We start from the raw sequence: 22,809 nt of genomic DNA on the forward strand, positions 1-22,809 counted from the left end.
AACACACCCCCATCGGGATGGGCCCAGGACCTCTGTCCCGATGTCAGGTTCTCCAATGTCGGGAGGTATATGTGTGTGTTAGTGTGTTTGTAGGTGTGTGTGTAGGGATGTGTGTAAAATAGATGAAACCAGTGAAGCACGGACGTGACGTGCAGAGCTCCTTGGGTGAGGGCTATAGATAAAATTGCATATTTAATGAAACTGTAAAGTAAAAACTCTCAAAAGAATGTAAGCGAGAACTAAGGCTGCAGAAACAATGTGTAATATGGTATGGTGTACCAGCAAACTGCACTCTTACAGTGTTACTACTGGAGGGAATAATGCACTCAGTGTATGGAAAGAAAGACAATTCCCAGCTACTTCCTGTATGTTACTTACAACAACTCCATGATTTCCACGAGACTTGACCTTCTTCCCTGTGGAAGACAGGAGAAATAATTAAGACCTGTCTCATATCAGCAATCAGCTGAGATCACTGGATAACACAAGGGGAATGAGCTGACATTCACAGTGTTCTTGGGCTCAGATTGATTTCTGCCTCTTCAAGTTGCAGAACAATAAAATACCATTGGAGCAAAGTTCTTTGAGCTTAATGACATGACCCAGCTCATGTTATATCCCAAACATACAGATCTAGGAGGACAGGTGGAGTTAATACTGAGCCTTTGCGCCACTATGAACATAGTTGGATCACTCTATTTAACATTAATCATTTTCCATTTGTATTAAACCATATCCCTGTCAGATCTGCAGTGGTTTCCAACAAAGAAAGGTGGAATTACAATAACGAGTCCAGAGAAGCCTCATCCTTCCCTTCTTGGTCCAAGAACGCTCTTAGGAGGAAAGTTACTAAATTGCAGCTTACAGAAACCAATGTTTTTTCTGCTTTTTTATGTGGTTTTCAAACCTTTATATTCAATAAAACCCAAACCGCTCAAAAAGCACAGCCTTCTAATTGCCACATTAGATATCGTTGTCACAATTTTTTTACATGGTAAGGATACAAAGAGTAGATGTGAGGTTGCACAAACAGCGACCTGTTTGAGCTATCAGGACATTCAGAAGATAAGAGGAGGAACAATACACTTACTAATTATAAGGGGAATTATTATTTATTGATTAAGAGGGCAAACATAATGGATAATTATCTTATCAGGGCAAAACTATTTGCTGATTGGGGCATTAATAATTTATTTATGACTGGTGCAACACTTATTATGCCACGATGTGGGTACACTTGTGATCCTACAAGTGCCAACATGCACATGGGTGCAAGCAATATTGCCCTCTTAATATAATCATACATTAATTTGGCTCCCATAATATTAATAATTATTTTTAGCATCTTAATAAATAATCATCATCATCAGCTATTTCATATAGCGCCATTAATTCGGCAGCGCTATACAGAGAACTCACTAACATCAGTCCCTGACCCATTGGAGCTGGGAAATATGGGGAGTGCATACAAACTCCTCACAGATAAGGTCATGGTTGGGAATCTAACTCATGACCACAGTGGTGTGAGGCAGAAGTGCTAACCACTAAAACACAAATAACTCATAACTTTTCAAACCGCTACACATATTAATTGAGAAGTCAGACTAACAAACTATCTTTAATTTTCTCACCCATTTATATATATACATATATATATATATATATATATATATATATATATATATATATATATATATATTGTAGCAAAAGGAGGCATTTATTTGACAAGATGCAGAGAAAGCGTGCAAGCAAAGTAAAACATTGGTGCAGTAATGCACCTAGATTGATGATAAATCAGGTAAAGACTTATGTGTAACAAACAATAGTTTAAGTTTGGTTAACTCACATGGGGCCTGATTCATCAAGGTACGCAAACTCATGTTTCATACTTTGAGTGACGCAAACCCTTATATTTGCATTGGAGTTTGAGATTGAGTTGACTTTGAGTGCAGTATCTGCTCTGTTTGCGCTGTGTATGTGGTGTTTTACGTAGCTCAAGTCCCGTTTAGCAGATGCGTATGAGTTTGCGTACCTTGATGAATCAGTCCCATGGTTTGGAAATCTCCTTCCTCATAGCAAACAGACAGGGTGTGTCTGTCTTAGTGCAAACAGAAGCACTGATGTGAGTTTCCTCTTAAAGGGAAGGTGGGTGTGTCACCTGCCCATCAAGCTAAGGCTGGGGGAGGAGTATCATGTATAAAAGCTTGCTTGTTACATTGTTCAGTGAGTACAACGCTGAGGAAGCTGGCTGGTCCTGATATAGCTTGTCTATCTCTAGCTAGCGTTTAGGGTCTCCATAATTGCTGTGAAATTCATACGGTGTCAAATACATTTTAACCATCCTGACAATAAAGCTGCATGAAAAGAAGAAGTTGTTTGCGTGTGCTTTAGCAGTAGCGGGCTCTTGCCACAATATATATATGTGTGTATGTATATATATATATATATATATATATATATATATATATATATATATATATATATAATGTTTATGTTACTTCCCTTAAAAAATAGCAAAAAGACAGAGGGATTACATCTAAATTCCTTAACTCTCACAGAATAGTGTAAATTTAGCCAGAAGTGTGGAAGGAAACCCACGCTAACACAAGGGGAACATACAAACGCTATACAGATAATGACCTGGTAGGGAATTAAACTCATGACCCCAGTGTGAGACAGAAGTCCTAACCACTGAGCCATCACTCTATTTAACATTAGTTAATCATTTTCCATTTGTATTAAACCATCTCCCTGTCAGATCTGCAGTGGGTTCCAACAAAGAAAGGTGGAATCACAATAACGAGTCCAGAGAAGCCTCATCCTTTCCTCCATCTTGGTCCAAGAACGATCTTTGGAGGAAATTTACTAAATTGCGGCTTACAGAAACCAACATTTTTTCTGCCTTCGGATTGGCAAGTTGCCTAACCACAGTATTAGATTTATGGACAGGAGCCCTACGATAAATGTCTGTTTTATAACAAAATAGGAAAATAAAACATGTCAGATATCAATAGCTTATCAGCGGCTACACCATATTTTCTATGCAGATTGAGCCAGATTCATTCTCAGGTTAACGTCCATTTGCATTTGTGTCTGAATGCAAATGACACTTACGACTGCCTATGAGACAGAATGGGGGGAGGACAGGGGACAGGGGCAGACTAACAAAGCCCATATACAGCAAGGGCGCACCGAGGGTGTGCTAACACAGACGCAGCCCATTCAAGTCCAGGGATTCTCGTCAGCATGATTGGATTCAGCTGTATCCTTTGCACCAGCTACATTTGTAAGTGATGACTGACATCTTTGTTATAAAAACTACACGTATGTGTGACTCTAGCTAGCACAGAACATGTGTATGCAAGTAATATGGGGCCTGATTCATTAAGGATCTCAAATGAAGAGGATACTCATTTCAGTCTCCTGGACAAAACCATGTTACAATGGAAGGGGTGCAAATAAGTGTTCTGTTTTACACATAAGTTAAATACTGCCTGTATTTTCATGTAACACACAAATACTTGATAGCGTATTTGTGCACTGAAATTTAAAGTTGATATTTGTGTGCTACAAAACAGTCAGTATTTAACTTATGTTTAAAACAGAACACTTATTTGCACCCCTTCCATTGTAACATGGTTTTGTCCAGGAGACTGAAATGAGTATCCTCTTCATTTGAGATCCTTAATGAATCAGGCCCATAGACTTTTAAAATGCATTGTATGTACAGTATACATTGTAAGCATCTTTATTTGTGTATTTAGTGTTAAAAGAAAAAAAAAAAATGTTTAAAAACAAATCTATATTTTTATTAATGATTATACTATTAAGAGTTGTTTATTTAATTTATAATATAATTTTTATGTGTTCTGATATGACTTTATATTGCACATAAGCTTGTGCCTATACTGCAGTCTCTTCAGTGCGCCTACATATGGCAAGTAACGTTTAGGTAGTGCGCAGGACCGTAACTAGGGCTGTGCGACAGGGACGACCGCCCAGGGCGCAACGCTGAAGGGGGGTGCAATTTCAGAATATTTTAGGTTAATTTGGTTAAAATTGAGGGCTAGGGGGGCAGCATTTTTCTTTCTCGCCCAGGGCACTAGAATTCTAATTTACGGGTCTGGTAGAGCGTGCTTACACCCAGATTCAAATGGAAACATATCTTGAGATCTGCTTGGATTTAAATACAGTCGGAACGATGCTCACGTTCTGCGCTCTTTTTTAAAATGCAAATTGCGCGCCGGTTACGTCCGAACATGAGTCAGGTCCATTGTGTTCAGAAAGTGATATCTCAATATAAAATTTAAAATGCAGTTTAAGGAGTTACGATCTGATTTAAATATACCCTGGAGGTGGAACTAATAAGCTTAAATTTATGAATGTCAGCAGATCACCCTGTAAGATATCTTATTGGTTATTGATTAGTTTATATTTTTTGCTCCCTCTGCTTACTTTTTATCACAACATCCCTTTTGCATAAAATAAATACATAGAAAATAATTCAGCACAAACTGAACGTACAGCTAAGTGTTTAAAATATATAAATGTATAATAATTTGCAAAATAAATATTTTTTGCAAAATTCCAAAAAGAAATGTAAGTGTGTGTCAATGCAATGACAATCTGTATCATAGGCTAACGTGGGGGTCCTTAATAAAGCATGTAAATCATGGACAAAATATTTCACAATCTCAGTATTCCCGGATGACCTCACGGAAGCGTAGATTGGGAAAAGCCCATCAATAACAGGGAAAGTAGTATATTATCCAGTTATAAGATAATACAATCCAAGATCTGGAGATCAACATCAAGGAATTTTGAGGTCACCCGCGCATATTGAGACTGGGAATCTTTTTGTCCATTTAGATACCTATGGTAAGGAGTTTGGCATTTTCACTTTATCCTTGAATAAAAATCTGTTAGCAGGGTCACACACACCTGCTTTTGTTATAACTAATGTCATTGGATCTTTGGAAGTCCAACCAGATCACCTGTAGCCTTTCTCTTAATTAAATTGCTCTTTAAGTTCTTTGACTGATTCCTGTTTTATTTCAGCCTTTTCTAAGCTCCAAGACTGACCCTCATTACCTTCAATTGTTTTTTTCAAATCATCCATCTTCTGCGTGAGGTCAGTCTGGGTCTGATATCTGTCTTTCTGGTGGTCATGAAGAAATGCTTTTTCTGAGGTGCTGAAGAGGAACAGGTCCTGGGCCAGCTCTCGGATGCTCGGCTGAGTGTTAAGGATTGCAATCTTCTTCTCATTATCACTGTCCTCCAGATCATCAATTACAACTATAACGTTTTTCTTTCCTGCAAAGCAAAGCCATAATACATTAGACTTAGTGTGGACAATTGGGGACAATGCTACCTGTGGTACACTTCTAATTATCCATAGTTATACTAGCAGGCCTGTAACTCAGAACTCCAGTAGGACGTATAGACAATAGTTAAAATATTATTTTGTCTTATTTCAGATCCAGATTTATCATAATCACGCTGTGATTTCTTCCTTGATTGCCTTCCTTAAATAGCGAGAAGTTCTGCAGTATTGTACAGTCAAGGAGAGCAACAACAATCACTGAAGAGCAGATTGACTGCTTTACATAACATACAGAACTTCTTTTCAATCACAAACCACTGAAAAACATATTTTTTAAATTTATTTAATAATAAAAGAATCTTTAGATAATGCTACACTTTATTGTCATATCTTTGAATGAGAAAGTGCTTTAGGGACAGGATAAGGCTGCAACATTAAGTCGTCTTCTTAAGTGGCCATGACAAGGAAGCTGGATAATGTGACCCCACTGTCACTGTCCCCCTGCATCATTGAGAGCCAGTCCCAGACTGTAACACTGGTGCTGGATACTGATTTGCGGGTAGAGCTCATTCTTTTTTTCATAATGTGTTTAATTTAAAAATAATAAAATATACAAATATATATATATAGATATATATATACAAATATATATATATAGATATATATATACAAATATATATATAGATATATATATATATATATGTATATATATGGGCCTATCTCCCTCCTCAACGTGGATGCCAAGATATATGTCAAGATTCTGGCCCCGATTGAACAGAAACTTCCCGCACTTGATACACTATGGTCAGGTGGGGTTCATTTCAGGCCGTCAGTCCCAGGGTAATACCCTCCGTGCGATAGACCTGATCCAGATTATCAATCAGAGACGTTTCTACTTTCCCTAGACGCCGAGAAGGCATTCAACCGGAATTCATTGGACTTTATGTTTCTTGCATTGAAGGAGTATGGCTTCTCGCTGATGGATCCTCAAGGTTGGGTGAGCTGCTCTTTAGGCAAGCGTTATATCTCTGTTGTTCTGCTCCCAACAGTATTAGTTGACCCTCTCCTTTCATATGTATTTAATGTTGATTCCCAGTGATACTAGGTTCTGTACTCTTAGTGTCTGTCTCACCACTCTTCCATCCCACTCTTCTACCTTCTCTGTCCTCTCTCTCCACTTCTGTTCCCTCTCCCTCCCTCCCTTTTATAAAAATACAAAATAAGAGAAAGCACCTTGTATACTCATGTTACATTGTTTATTATGTTAAATGTTTTTTTTTCTCTGATGGCAATCATCATTATGATGATGATGATATCAGGCTCCATACCTGCTTCCGCGTTCTGTTGCAGGGGCGGTCGCCATCACACCGCCGTGCAGGTGCGTCTGTTGACTAGTAATGGTGCGTGATTCCCCCGGCTCCATGCTGTCGCTCTGCACATGGACGTCCCCATTTCTAGGCAATGGGGCACTATTCTCCTTCCTGACGGCGGTCAGTGATGTCACTGACTGTCAAACTTCAATTTGCATATGCCTACATAAAGCAGACTCTGACACATCTATGGTGCCAGAGTATTAGGTCTTCTTAGTCTGCTCCAGCATTATTTCTGCATTATCCTGATTCCTGTTTTTTGATGGCTACTCTTCCTGACAACCCGTTTTGGATCCTGATTCGGTTTTTCTGTCTACCTGGTTTTGACCTTGTTTCTCTCTGACTACACATACTGGTATCTAATTGGCTCCATTGATCTTTTGGCTCTCACCATTTGGCTGTTCGTGACTACCCCTTTGGATTTCAATTCATCTCCTGTATCACTGCTTGGTTTTGTCCTCGGCCAGCCTGACCTTTCTATTCACCTACTGCATCACTGACTAGCTCTGGGGGCCACGACCTTCACTTACCATGCAGTCAATTCCATACCTCCTTGTGGGGGTCCCTGGTGAACACCAGGGGCATGTTAGACTTCGTGCCTCTTTGCTCAGTAGCGCTAACTACTGGTAGGCAGCTACCATCAAAATCAGCAAAATTGGGACATATGACTAGCAAGTGTCCACAAGGACAGAGAGAGATAGGGTAACACATTGAATGAGAAACATCCACATGTGAGTATAGGATAAATTACATAGAAACAAGGTGAGTGAGTGTTAGCTCTAAGACATATCTGTGTATAACAGATATTAGCTACATGTAATAAATGAATGAGCTGGAGGAGTGAATCCAATACAAGATGGCATCAATGTAACATCTGTATATGTACTGATCTACTACCCCTGTCCCCCTCAAACATGATAATAGGTTATTAGACTTGTATTTACAATGGCCTTTTTTTCACCTTGCCCTCACAGATTCTAAAAAGAGGGGAAAAAGGACTGACCTGTAGATAACTCAGGGCCAGAGGTAAGTGCTTCTATCAAATTACCTACATATACCTACCAGTGTAATACGGGCTCTAATAATATAGTAAAAGTGAATTGAAAGCAAACATCCATATTGCACCCACATCTTATATGCAATTTCATTCTAACAAAGGTAAGGAGGTAATACATACAGTGAAGTGGGACTTGTACTTACCATGTTGATTATTGAGATGTTGCAGTTCGTCATCATACAGAGAGTCTGTGACATCAGTGACGTTGATCCTCCCTCGGTTCTTTGAGTGGTAGAGAATGGCAAAGTTACACTTGGAAGCCTCTTCTCTGAATTTCTGGTAATCATTGGAGATATGTACAGGACGGACATCTTTTACTATGCCAGTGGTCAGAAAAAAATTGATCAGCCATTCATAACAGCTCTGATGTTCTCTTGAGAAAATAGCAACAGTTTTCTTCTTTATGGCCATTTTGACCTATAGCCAATGAGGAGCCCTTGAAATAAAATAGAATCCCAAAGTCTCCACCAAATTAAGCAGAGTTTATGTTCCTGTTTGACACAAAAAGTAAATTATTAATAGACTATAAACATGTTTTCAGATTATTATTTATACTAATGAAGATAACATAACTAAAGTTTGTCCCTATAGATTGTGGTATATAAAAGCACATATTGCACTTGGCCAATCCACTGGCTAGTCTGAATCTATTTATAAGTAAGTTCCACCCTCTTGTGTGACATCAGTGATTGGTTGAGATATTTCTCCTGATGAAAACTTGTATAATATAAGGAGCTCAAAAGCCACATAATACAAAAGCTATGAACAACCTGCTACTCCCTGTTACAATATTATATGAGCTTGTAAAACTATTAAATTGCTATACAAAACACAAGCTTGCAGTTCTTCCTACATTTGTCTCTATCTAAAATACTCAACAAGCAGTGAAAGTTATTTCTAAGTGAGTCCACAGTTTTAGATTGGGCTGTGGGGAAGGAAATCTCAAAATTGTGTAGGTGTCAGGATAGGTTTCACCATAAATGTACAGGAAATGGTTCCATGTGGGAATACTAAACACTACTGTCACCGACTGACAATTCATCCATTAATCAATTGGACAAATAGAAGTGATATGCTAAAAGGCGAAGCCCAAGAGACCCTTTGTGAACAAGTCATAGGGAGATTAGATGGGCTCATATACAGAGACTCATTACTCACTGACAGTCTACCCCGTTCATACTTTGTAATAGACGTCATTTATGAAGTACAACGCAGCATTCATTTTGCAGACATAAAATATTGAAAGAGATAAAGGGATGGAGAGAGCAAATGTTTAGTAACTTGTGGTGCAGAAGGGTGCACGGTTTTTGCAGTCTGCAATAACATTGAAGTTTACACCAACTCAGAGCTGGCAGATTTTAGGTCTTGTCTGATACTTTTAATGGAACTTTTTTTGCATCTTCATGTTGCAATGGTGGAGAAACGCATTTCTAGCCACATTAGGAGCAATGTAATAAAAGGTTCACACTCAAAAAAGTGCCACATAGACAACAGATGTTCCTGCACTACTATGACTAATGTAAACCATATGAGAGACTTAAGTATGATGTTATCTGAGCAGTATTTTAGGAGAAATATAGAAATAATTGAAAGGAGCAGTTATCGAGTTTGGATGTTTGCTGTTATATTTACACTGTCTCACGTTGCTCCTCTTCAAGATCCCCCTCCAACTACACACATCTAGGTGCACGTCTTGTTAGCATCTCCTGAGAGCCTGCAGATTAATTTACTCTGGGTGGTAGATTGAGGCAGAGCCGTGCAATGCCAAAGCATTTTAGAGTGCTCTTTGTAAATGAGACCCAATTTGTTTTCAAGAACAATCAATCATTAAAAAATATTTTTTTGCACGAAATATCATGCGGAACTACCAGTATATTATATAAAATAAGAGGAAGGGGTACGGTGCTTTAAATCATTAATAGGTATTTCTTTCTTTGTACTCAATATTCTATAACATTATACCACCTTCTTCTCACAATGCCATGTTTGTAGAATTCACAAAATGTAATTTTTCTGCTATGTGTTTTCTTTCCGGGCTAATTCATATAAAAAATAGTAAACAATCCTTTCCTATGAAAACAGCTAATGATTATAAAAATATCTATTTTCTTTCAAAACCACTGAGGAAAAGTAAAAAGGTGTAAGTGTGGCGATTATGTAGTATATCTAATGACTGATTGTTATTTTCTGTTGAATTCATGAACGACAATGTATATTGTATGTAACCTTGTAATGTAATCCTAATGTGACCTTTGCTAGATGACAGGAGTTTGAGCTTATGCACGTGTCATTAATCTGTTGAAAAATAGCCAGACCAGGGAGAGATAGGATCTTGGGGGAGTTTGAACCCAAAGTTGTAAACCATCTAGCCAGCAGAAGGAGCAGAGGTGAGAACTTAAGTTCTTGTGAACATTCCTAGCTCATTTGGAAGATCAATCTGTCTTTATTGACAGCTAAACTACAAAGGTGGGGAGTGAGGTTTATGTGGAAAAAAGTTCTGCTTTAGACTTCAGATTGTGCATTTCATGAGGGGTCTGTCAAGACTGGAATGTCTCAACCATTTTTCAATTGTGTCACACACAGCAAGTCTACCTCTTAGGTAATGCTCTGATTTTATTTTCTATTTTATTTTCTGAAACTTATTGTGCAACATATTGTATGTCTTTGTCCAAAATTTTTGTAAATAATCCTTGGAAACATTTTTCAGATTAAACATATTTTATCTAGCGCACTCCCCGTGATTCTTTGTGAACTTACGAAGCACAGGCAGGCTCATGTTACATGTGTATGTGATTTAAGTGTGAAACATTAATAAGTAGTTCTGGTGAACGTAAGCACACAATATCATCCTCATCAACATCATTTATTTATATAGCCCAACATATTCCGTAGCGCTTTACAATTGGGGACAAACACAGTAAAATAATTAGCAAACTGGGTAAAACAGACAAAGAGGTGAGAAGGCCCTGCTCGCAAGGTTACAATCTACGGGACAATGGGAGTTTCATACATGAGATTAAGTATACATTTTGCATTTCGGTCCAGCCAGACTGCAAAGGTAAAAGTGACTCATAAGCTAAATGATGCTGTTACACAACAATGTTGGTCAGGGGGTAGTTGTCTTGTGTGAAATTGTGTAACGAATGGTAATAGGGTAATGTAGTAAGGTTAAGAGGGTGGTTGAGGAATATTATAAGCTTGTCTGAAGAGGTGGGTTTTCAGAGAACGCTTGGAAGTTTTTAGGCTAGAGGAGAGTCTTATTGTGCAAGGGAGAGAATTCCATAGAGTGGGTGCAGTCCGAAAAAAGTCCTGTAACCGAGAATGGGCGAATGTAATGAGGGTGGATGAGAGACGCAGATCTTGTGCAGAATGGAGTTGCCGAGTTGGGAGATATTTTCAGACAAGAGAGGAGATGTATGTTGGTGTAACTTTGTTGATAGCCTTGTAGGTTAGTAAAAATAGTTTATATTGGATTCTGTAGAAAACAGGCAACCAGTGTAGAGACATACAGAGTGATTCAGCAGAGGAATAACAATTTGCAATTAAATTCAATTTTGTCGCTGCATACAAAATAGATTGTAGGGGTTTGAGTCTGTTTTGGGGAAGACCAGTAAGGAGGGAATTGCAATAGTCAATGCGGGAGATGATAAGTGCATGAATTAAGGTTTTTGCAGTGTCTGGCGTGAGATATGTGTCAATTCTGGAAATGTTTTTTAGATTTATATAACATGATTTAAATATAGTCAATGTGGGGATCAAAGGATAGGTGTGAGTCGAGGATTACACCTAGGCAGTGAGCTCTTAGGGTGGGATTTATGGTCATCTATCAACAGAGATAGAAATGTCAGCTATGCTCTTGTTGGTGGGTGGAAATATTATTAACTCTGTTTTAGAAAGATTAAGTTTGAGTTGGCGAGAGGACATCCAAGATGAAATGGCAGAAAGACAGTCAGTTACACGGGACAACACAGATGTCGAGAGATCAGGAGAGGATAGATAAATTTGGGTATCATCCACATAGAAATTATACTGAAATCCAAAATATGTTAAGTAGATTCAGAGACAGTTGGAGGATGGGATAACCTATACAAAATAGAGAATTGATCCAACGATAAACATTAAGAGCAGATTTGATAAACTAGTCGCTGAGAACAAATGTAGAAATTCCATTTCAAAGGGGGTAGCTGACATTTTGAAAATCGATGCATCTACCAGTCCATATTTGTATATTCTACCGAAGATCCATAAACTTCAGACAGATCCCCCAGGACGCTCGATTAATTTGGGAGTAAATTGTATTTCCATAAACTTTTCTGCTTATATCGATAGTTTCCTCCAACCACTATTTAAAATCACCCCCTCTTATCTAAAGAACAGTTGGGATGTCCTCAGAAAGCTTAATTCTTTAGTATGGAAATAAGAATATTTTCTGATTACTGCCGATGTGACCTCTCTCTATACTATAATATCACATGAGAAGGGATTACAGTCTATTGATTTTTTTCTCAATAGCTCTGACTATGAGCCAAACTTTTTATTTTGGAAGGAATACGGTTTATTCTGTCGAAAAATTATTTTTATTTTGATGACCACTATTATCTGCAGAAGGCTGGCACAGCCATGGGTACCAGGTTTGCCCCAAGTTATGCAAATCTATTCATGGCATATTGGGAACATCTTTATATTGACCATGTTGTTGTGATCAAGGCAGGCCTGGTATCCTGGCTGAGGTACATAAATGACTTTCTCTTCGTCTGGTGTGGAGAAGATGAGTCTCTGAAGAGTAACACTTGAATAGTAACACTTGGAACATCCATTTTACCTTTAATGTCAATAAATTTACTGTCATTTTTTTGGATCTAGAAATCTATATTAAAGGTGGAAAAATACATAGCAAGTGTTATAAAAAAACCTAACAGACTATAACATTTACAGAAAACAGTGAACATCATGCCACTTGGCTGAATGTTGCCCCATTTAGCCAATTTCTAAGATTAAAACACAATTGTACAGACTTACCAGATATTTTGGATGATCAGATGGAATCAATGAAAGCCAATTTTATGAGGAAGGGCTATGATAAAGAACACCTGAAAAAGGCAAACATAGAGCAGATAATGTAGATAGATAGTAGTTACTGCTTTATGATAAAAAATTAACAGATAAATCATTGGTGAGGCCCGATGTACCATGTACAATGAGATATAACTATCATCACAAACAAATGGAATATGTTATACATAAACACTGGCACATTTTATAAAATGACAGTATCTTATCTGAGATACTCCAAAACCAACCCACCTTCATCTATAGACGAGCTACCAATCTGAAAGATAGGTTAATTAAAGATACCTTGTCGAGTAAAAAATCCACTAGTGGTATTAAGAGTAAAGGTTTCTATAGATGTCAGACCTGCCTGACTTGTAGATCAGTCAAAAGTGATTGGAGCAAAATTGATAAGTTCTCTGTTCACGACCAAACTTATAGGATAAACCACTTCATTACATGTAATTCTAAAAATGTGATTTACATATTATACTGCACATGTGGATTAATATATGTGGGTAGAAGCTCTAGACCTCTCAAGATCCGCTTGGGTAAACACCTAAAAAATATAAAAAAATTATGTAGTCTCACATGCAGTTTACATACATTTTAAAGAAAAATGCAATAATTCTGTTTCTGAGATTTCATATTTTATGGGGATTGATATGATGGTAAGCAACTGGAGATTAAGAAATGTGGATGACAAATTAGCCAATATTTAGAAACAAAATCAGCGCTGAATCAGTGGCCCATATAGACAGCCTAATGAGTAATTGAATCCACGTGATATAAATAATCACATTTATTAAAATATCAACCAATGTACAACACACAAATATAACATTAAAATATGTATCAGTGCACTGATAATAGAAGCTTCTACTTATAACCAATGAACATCTGAGATAATTCTCGTTGCTAATATCTTATGATGTATCAATAAACTTGATAATGGATAAATGGAACTCTCCTTCCTAACAATAGGTAATAGAATATGATACACCAAAACAAAAGAGATTGCCAATCTCTATGATGCTCAAAGTATCATATCATGGATGTAATTATTGCCATCACTGACGACTCCTCATGACATGACATATATAATAGTAGTTTACTAATAAATGTCCATCTGCCCATATTCTACTACCATCGTGTGAGTAGCCTGACATTGGGGGGCAACAAGTTGGGGACGGCCATCCATCTTTGGATTCTGTCTGAACTTTTTGCTGCTGCTGTTTGCAAATAGACTGTATGTCATATAACCTCTATAGTATTACACTATTGTCTATTTTCTTCCTCTTTTCTATGTGAATATGATCCTACGGAATGGTTCTTCCATGGGAGTTGCACTGACATCAGATACATAAGAAAAATCATTACGCTGAAATATAAGTATTCCCTTTTTTACGAGATTTTGATTGCGCTTAATGGGGTTTCATATTCTATTTTGTATTATTTTCATAAATAAAAGCTTTTAATAAAATATTATGTAAAATTGTTTTAGTTCAGGAAAATACATTTTTAGATTCCTCCAGTTTTATAAAATGTATCTGATATTACAATCAGATTCCTTAAATATATATTTTTTAATACATATTTATATAGGTGCAGTAACCATAGATGTGAGGCCATATACAGGAAAATAATTAATTGTCCGTCATCAGAAGTAAGAGATACATTTCTAGACAGATGTTTAGTACATAATATCACATACTTCATTTTCATCAGTGGTGAGATTTACTCCGGAGTAGCCCATGTGACTGCAATTTGGCCCAGGGGTAAGAGGGGCCTTGGTCTTCTAACTCATGTGCTGAAGCCCTGTTTAGACTTTCAGTTCCAGAACCATAGCAAAAAACAAATTTGGGGTGTAGTTTGGGGCAATACTTGTTCATCTTCTCCAGAGGCCCCCGCTCTTCTCTCCTGAGCATCCATGGAGTTCGGTACATACATAGTAAACCCTATTTTGGGGGTTCAATCCCAGAACTGTAAGCACAAATGGGGCTTCACAACATATTTGCCAACCACCGTGCATATTCAGAAGAAAAGAGCAGGGGCCTTGAGAGAAGATGGACCACCATTACAGCCCCCCAAACTTTGCTATTGTGCCTGGTGATTGAGTGTTATGCCCCTGATGTAGCTTCCTGAGATATGTCTGCTTTAAACATTCCGGAATCCAAAAGTCATACAGGTCATCAGTAACGAATATGTGTTATTTATACAGGGGGAAGACAGATATAAGATAAAACACCTTTTCTCCAGGTAGCTAACAAAGATATTCATCTATTTTAAAATGCTCACTATGTTTATTTTATCTTTCTATTGTGTCATGAGGTATAACTAAGTAATATTCTATTATTAACTTTTCAGTTAGATATTATTCCTTTTACAAAATATGTGCATTACATTTATGTGTATATGGTTACAGCTTAGTTCTGTTACGTCTGTATAGAATCGCTGCCTTGCAGAGCTGGGCCCCACCAGAGAGCTTGTATGTATCAGCGCAGGTTTCCTCCCATAACCTGAACACTTACTGCTAGAATAATGGACAATAAATTAGTGGCAAAAGTGTTTTTCCCAACTTCAATTGCATTCATATCCACTATTTCGTATTATTTTTTGTTGCACAATAGTTCCAAATTCAGAAATTGTTTTCATGTGTATTTTATATAATATAACTGCGTCTATATCCATTGTATAGAAATGTACGTTTCTGATATTGTACCATCCCACCGATCTTTCACGTTGTTTATATATGTTATGTGTGTTTATGTATATTATATATGTTTATGTATGTTCTCACATCACTCTCTGATCTCGGGAATTCTTGTACTATAACATTTTGCCACATATCCATGTTCTGTAAAATTACTCTGTATGAAGCGCGGATACCACCACAAATCACTGATAAATATTAGAATTTGTGATATGTAATGGAGCCCGGTCTATGCATTAAAAATTACCTGTAAACATTTAATGGATATTTCAGAATTATTATAAACTGATTTGTCATGTAGGACCTCCCTGAAGTAACTTTTTCTACAACATGAGGGACATATTTCTGCTGCCATTTTCCTTCCTTTCCTCCCCTGACTCTTCAACCTCCAGATAGCTGATCACATAAGTATTTAGGGGTCAAATACAAGAACGCAATATATAAATTAAATGGAATAAGTTTAAGGGAATCTATAATGGAAAAGGATTTGGGAGTGCTCATAGATAGTAGACTTAGGGCTAGATTTACTAAGCTGCGGGTTTGAAAAAGTGGGGATGTTGCCAATAGCAACCAATCAGATTCTAGCTTTCATTTATTTAGTACTGTCTATAAAATGACAGCTAGAATCTGATTGGTTGCTATAGGCAACATCCCCACTTTTTCAAACCCGCAGCTTAGTAAATCTAGCCCTTAGTGCTCAATGTCAAGCAGCAGCTGCAAGGGCAAATAAAGTATTGGCATGCATAAAAAGGGGCATAGATGCAAGGGAAGACAGTGTAATTTTGCCACTGTATAAATCATTGGTAATACCTTAGCTTGAATATGGAGTAAAGTTCTGGCCACCGCTCTATAAAAATATAATTTGGAACTAGAAATGGTTCAGAGAAGGGCGACAAAATTGATAAAGGGTATGGAGTCATTAAGTTATGAGGAAAGGTTAGCCAGTTTAGGTATATTTACTTTAAAAGAGGTGTCTAAGTGGAGATATGATTACTATGTACAAATACATTAAGGGTCAATACAGAGAACTTTTATGGGAACTTTTTACCCCAAGGACTATACACAGGATACGCGGTCACCCCCTAAGGTTAGAGGAGAGGAAATTTCACAACGAGCAAAGGAAGGGGTCTTTACAGTAAGGGAAGTGAAGATATGGAATTCACTGCCAGGGAAGGTTGTGATTGCAGATTCAATAGATATGTTTAAGAAAGGGTTACACAAATTTTTAGTGGAAAAGTGTATCCAGGGATATGACCGGTAATTTAAATGAAGGATAGTAGTGGATATAGGGTAAAAAATAGGACTGCAATATTGGGTCTGGGGGGATTTTCACAATTGAAACAGATTGGCAGTTGCTTATTCTGAATCAATTTCAAATATAAGTGCAGGATTGCAAGAGATCCAAAATAGATTGAACTTGATGGACTGGTGTCTTTTTTCAACCTCATCAACTATGTTACTATGTTACATTCCATTGTTCAATATTGACATCACATCAGAGGTCTTCATACCTATCTATGACTGGTTATCTACACATATAGGAAGCCATGTTTAATGTACACATGTTGCATATTGCAAATCAGCTTTCTCTACACACCTAACAGCCTTCAAGGTAGCTACTTTCTGGGCTTTGGGGTCACTTCAACAAATTAGATCTACAACTAGGTTTGCGGGTCCATGTAAAAGTCTAAAAATATTCATGGAGCAAAACAGTAGACATCATTTCAAAGTCCAACCACTGACCACTTTAAAACCACCTATTTTATTCAATAAAACTTTTCAGTTTTTTTCTCAATTACTGAGTTTACCCTAATTTATGTCTTAAATTAATCATGAGAGTGAGGGGATATCGGGACTGTCTTCATGACATGTGGCACTTTTGTGCATTGGAACCTTTAATTTATCTTGGGCAAAGTGCACCTCAAAATTTGCTTCTCCACTGAAGTTAAACTGGAGACAAGACCCGATCTAAACCAGCTCGGAGTTGGTTCAAAATTATTCTTTTTGCAGAGTTGAAATGACTATGTGTCCCTCTGCCAAGTAGGAAATGACTCCAAAATGCACTTATTAACCATTGATCTCATTTAAATAACTGCTCCACTATAGAAATCTCTTAGGTCCACAAGACCTCTATATCTGTCGGTTTAAACTTTTGCACCTTCATAAATGCTGCCTTTTTGACGTTTTTTGGTCTGCTAACCCATGCACTTCTTCATAAATCTATGTGCGCTTGTGCAGACATAGAAGTGTGAGGTCACCAATGAGAACTTTGCACTGGCCTATGGCAGTTTTGTATGTTGTAAATGACCTTGGTAACGTGTAGGCTCACCCACTAGCTGTAGGTGCATCATGGTATGTCTTTAGTTACAGAATTGTGGGTCGTTACCAAATACCTAAATACAATGGGCAGCACGGTGGCTAAGTGGTTAGCACTTCTGCCTCACAGCACTGGGGTCACGAGTTCAATTCCCGACCATGGCCTTATCTGTGTGAAGTTTGTTGTTCTCCCTGTGTTTGCGTGGGTTTCCTCCGGGTGCTCTGGTTTCCTCCCACTCTCTAAAAACATACTGGTAGGTTAATTGGCTGCTATCAAAATTGACCCTAGTCTCTGTCTGTGTGTATGTTAGGAAATTTAGACTGTAAGCTCCAATGGGGCAGGGACTGATGTGAATGAGTTCTCTGTACAGCGCTGCGGAATTAGTGGCGCTATATAAATAAATGGTGATGATGATGAATGGGTCTCTGTGCTGTACTGTTCTGCCCTCCCCCTTTTTTATTATATAATAATACTCATGTGCCCTTTTCAGATGATTCCACTTTCTGTTTCTCTCTCTGTTAGAAGCAAAAAATTCCTAGTGGACTTTGCACCTCAGGTCATGTTTATTACACTGTGGAGAGGTGCAATGTGTAAAACAGAAACTCTGCTTCTCGGATTTATTGTCTTCTGCCCATTGTAGAGTATAATGGAATAAAGAAGAACTTTCACAGTAGAACTTTGTCACTCATTCCATTAAAGAAGGAATGCATAAACACACATGTATTGTGAAAATACACATATTGTTATAATGATTAAACAGCTTGAATATGCTTTAGAGGTACTTCATACTGAAGTTTATACTGATAGTTACCATCACACAGTTTTTTATTATGAGTCTCATTACTTAAAATTTTTGATTTAGCTTATTTTTTCTGTTTTCTTTCTTTTTGAAATTCTGTTTATCAGTTTCATTGTTTACAAAATAAAGCGGCAAAACATATAAAGTCCAGTAATGGTTATAAACAGTCAAGCAAAGGGCAAGATGTTTTTTGTGAAGCTTCATACAGAGTCCTCAATGATCATGCCCTAAGAATGCACATACACAAAATAGTAACAGTGTTCTGGAGACACCAGCAGTGATGTATTTTTATCATTTATCAGGGAGAGAGAAGGCAAGGCAGAGAGGGAAAGAGAGGAATAGGGGGAGGGAAGGGGGGAGAAAAACAGAGTAGAATTTAGAGACAAAAAGAAGGTTAACAATAGAAAAGGAGAGAGAGGGAATATTCACATATAGGATGAGAGAGTAGAGTGTCAGTGGGCTATATTTGCTTGGGTTAAAAGTCCAACTAGTAGCAGAGCAGTGGTTGATTATGGTAAGATACTCATGGAGTACAAACTTCGTGAGAGGAGACGGAGAAGCCCCTAAGTATGCTAGTGATATTTTCCATCTGGCAAATGTGCCACACCCAGTTGCAGACCGTATAGAGTGTTGGTGGTGAGGGATTCTTCCAGAAAGCAGCAATCTGGCAGGTTGCCGCAATCATGATGTGTCTGAACAATCTAAGCATGTGATATGAAAGGTCAGAGATAGATAGACGGGGTCAGAGGGAATGGTGACACCAAGGACAGCAGAAGCAAAGGAGTGGACAGTGGGACAGCTCCACCCTACATGCAGTAAAGTGCAGTGTGGTCACAGTTCCTCCAGCAGGCAGTGCTTACCTGCGACCAGTGTAGATATAAGGCCTATTGAGGACAGACCAGGGAGGCAGAGATTCTCAAATACAGTGGTCAGTCTATCTAGGACTTGAGATTTTACTGTATGATAAAAGTTCCGGATCTGCAGATATTGGTGTAACTGTCCCATCGAAAGACCAATGAGCTTGGCTAAATCGGAGAACTGTGGGAAGGGCGCTGTCCTGGAGTTGTGGTTGAGGAGTAGGAATCCCAGTCCAGCACGGATGAAGTACATCTGACAGGAGATGTCTGGTTCAAAGGTAGAGTTGTACCAGAGAGGAACTATGGGTGGGTGGAGATGGGAAAAGAGAGGCCATCCTATTACAGTGGAACCAAATGGATAGGGAGAGGGCATCCACCGGATATGTGCAAACAGTGACTGGGTGGTGTGATGTAGGCAGCCAGAGGGTGTCTACCAAAACTCTGGTAGAGAGTGCCACTGGACAGATTGAGCTAGTTGAGCTGCATAATTGTCGTTCAGTAGATTAATGAAAACCACCCTGGGGAGCGTTGAAGGGTACATGCCGGGATCCTAGGGTGTTTAGATTTAGCTTATTTTAATCATCTACATGTGTTACTATTGTTTTTACTGTGCATGTAAAGGTTTAGCCTGTGACTAGATGCCCTCCTCACTTGCACAATACCTTCTAGCAATGCACAACTACCACCAATTACCCTTCAAGTGGGAGTTGTACCTTGGATTTCCCACTATTGCCAGATTGCAGCCAATCACTAAGGCTCATTTAATAACATTGAATTTAGGGGCACAATTTGCTCAAAATCATAGCAACCAATCAGCCAACCAATATGTAGAAAGATTGCCATTTCCTCAGATGATCCCTACTGATGAGTCCTACTGTCCGCACTGACTGTAACAAGACAAGAGAGGTAAAAATAGATAGACTGAGCGAGAGGCAAAAGGAGAGGGAGGTAGAGATAAAGAGAGAAAATCAGTGGGATAGAACATAGCGAGAGAGAGAATTAGTTAGAAAAATAGATAAAGGATAGAAAAAGGACAAAAAAGGAGAGTAGTGGTTGAGAGAGAGATAAGAAGGTACAGAGGTATAGAAGATAGGGAGAAACAGATTGGTGAAAGAGAGGAGGATAAGAAGAGAAAGTGAGAGAGTGAGGTAGGGTGAGAGTGAAAGATGTTTAGAGAGTTAAAGAGAAGGTGAGAGTAGGAGAGAGAGGGTAAGTGGATGGGAGAGAGAGACAGGGTGAAAGAGAAGCAGAGAAGGAGAAATAGAGAGTGGTACAAATAGAGAGAAGTAGAGAGAGGGAGAGAAGATGAGAGAGGCTGAGCGAGAGCAGGAGAGAGACAGGGTAAAGTGAATAAGAGAGAGGGAGAAATTGAGAGTTAGAGTGAGTGTGAGAGAGAGAGAGGGGAAAAAAGAGAGAAATAAAAGGAGTAAAAAAGAGGCAGAAAAGGAGAGAGAGAGAGTAAAAGAGAGAGAGAGAGAGCAGATCATGCTACTGTGAAATCATAGCGAGCCCAACTATAGGGACTGTAAAGTGATGACTGGCTGCTCCAAACTGAGATAGAATCTTATATGTTAGGGCAGACATTTACATTATTACATTTAAATATATCCAGGGATTGCATTTTAGGAGAAGGTATTGTACGTTCCAAGAAGGTTTAGTTAAACGTTATGTACTAGATTACAATTTATTTCTACAACTAAAAGAGAAAATCATAGCAAAGATTACTGCACACATAAATACACACTTATGTCCTAACTGCAGACATCTGCCACTTCCTTTTCATGAAATTCATTTGATAAAGTCGTTGCCAGGCACAATGAATATATGTACAATATGTATAGCAGCTCCGATCTCTGTAAATTAACAGTTATGTATTTAATAACTACTCACGTATTAAAGGGATTTGCTTCTTTTCTTCATCCAGGACAGCTGAAGCTCCTGCTAGTTTCACATACACAGTGAACTTTGGTGCTGTGAACACACCCTGCACAGCCACATTAAAGTGAAAACCTATATTCAATCATTCACAGAATTATTGTTATACTTTGTATGTTTACCACATACGTTAGAGTACAGAGAATGTACTAATTCCCATCTGTCCTTGTCCCATTGGTGAGTATTATCTAATTTCCATTCTAATAGCACACAATAAAGTCAGTTAAGATAACAGTATGTGTTTGGATTATGCAAGGAAACAAAACTATTGGGAGGAAATCAGTGTGAATATTCGAACTCCATGTATCCATTGCCCTGATCACAATCAAATGGATGTCGAGTGGAGGAAGATCTCAATGCTAACCACTGTGCCACTCTGACACTAAGTAAGCAATCTTAATCCCCTTTGTAGGGTTAATAACAGGTTTGTTCCGCATTAGGTGTTCCCAGCACTTGGTGCTTTTGATCCTAGAAAATATAAAACTGTTAAGGAACGCTGCAGAAAAAAAGTTTTTTTTATAATCTGTTTATTGTCCCCTGTCTTATTTACATGTAATATCACGATCATAAAAATACAATTTTAGCTAAAGATCATTCATATATCTTCTTCATCCGATGTACAAAATAAAGGTTTAAAAAGTTGTTGAATGTTAAAATATGCCCACTTTAAATTCCATAGATTTTCTGCTAAAATCACGAAAGATCTTTGTAGTCTGGACTAACAGTAATCCAAGATCTCTCCAAAGAGAGCTATAGATCCTTTCGAAACATCTTTTCCTCTTGGCTTGAATTACATCTAAAAATGGCTAAGAAATCTTTTGGCGTAATCATCATCATCATCATCATCAGATATTTATATAGCGCTACTAATTCCGCAGCGCTGTACAGAGAACTCACTCATATCAGTCCTTGCCCCACTGGAATTTACAGTCTAAATTTCCTAACATACACTCACACATAAAGATCGAGAGAGACTAAGGTCAATTTAATAGCAGCCAATTTACCTACCAGTATGTTTTTGGAGTGTTGGAGTAAACCGGAGCACTCGGCGGAAACCCACTCAAACACGGGGAGAACATACAAACTCTACACAGATAAGTCCATGTTCGGGAATCAAACTCATGCCCCCAGGGCTGTGAGGCAGAAGTGCTAACCACTATTGTAAAGGAGGGACGGGAAAATGACTGTGATGATGTGGACTGAGTTTTGTTCACCTCTGTTGTTTTATTAGATAAGACCTGAGCTCAGCCAGTGTTCTAGGTCTGAGAGAACATTTCATACCAAAGGTGCGTAGAGGATATAAAAAGGACTCATCAGAATCAGCCCATGTGTGCTGCTAACATTGCACTTATTACAATGACTTTATTTGTGAATGAATGTTTCTATTAC

General features: G+C 38.1%; 1 protein-coding gene across 1 annotated transcript in view; it reads right to left on the reverse strand.

Annotated features, from left to right (window-relative positions):
• Positions 1-21,436, reverse strand: part of LOC142098579 (uncharacterized) — a 35,860-nt gene extending 14,424 nt beyond the window's left edge. The window contains exons 1-5 of the mRNA XM_075181418.1: positions 21,376-21,436; positions 12,770-12,840; positions 7,894-8,241; positions 5,092-5,313; positions 379-416 (exon numbers count right to left, since the gene is read on the reverse strand). Of these exons, the coding sequence (XP_075037519.1) occupies positions 379-416; positions 5,092-5,313; positions 7,894-8,161 (528 nt within the window). The 5' untranslated portion in view covers positions 8,162-8,241; positions 12,770-12,840; positions 21,376-21,436. The remainder of the gene's footprint in view (positions 1-378; positions 417-5,091; positions 5,314-7,893; positions 8,242-12,769; positions 12,841-21,375) is intronic.
• Between the last annotated feature and the right edge of the window lie 1,373 nt (positions 21,437-22,809).

This window comes from Mixophyes fleayi, chromosome 7 (genome assembly GCF_038048845.1).
Source record: "Mixophyes fleayi isolate aMixFle1 chromosome 7, aMixFle1.hap1, whole genome shotgun sequence".
Taxonomy (NCBI): Eukaryota; Metazoa; Chordata; class Amphibia; order Anura; family Limnodynastidae; genus Mixophyes; species Mixophyes fleayi.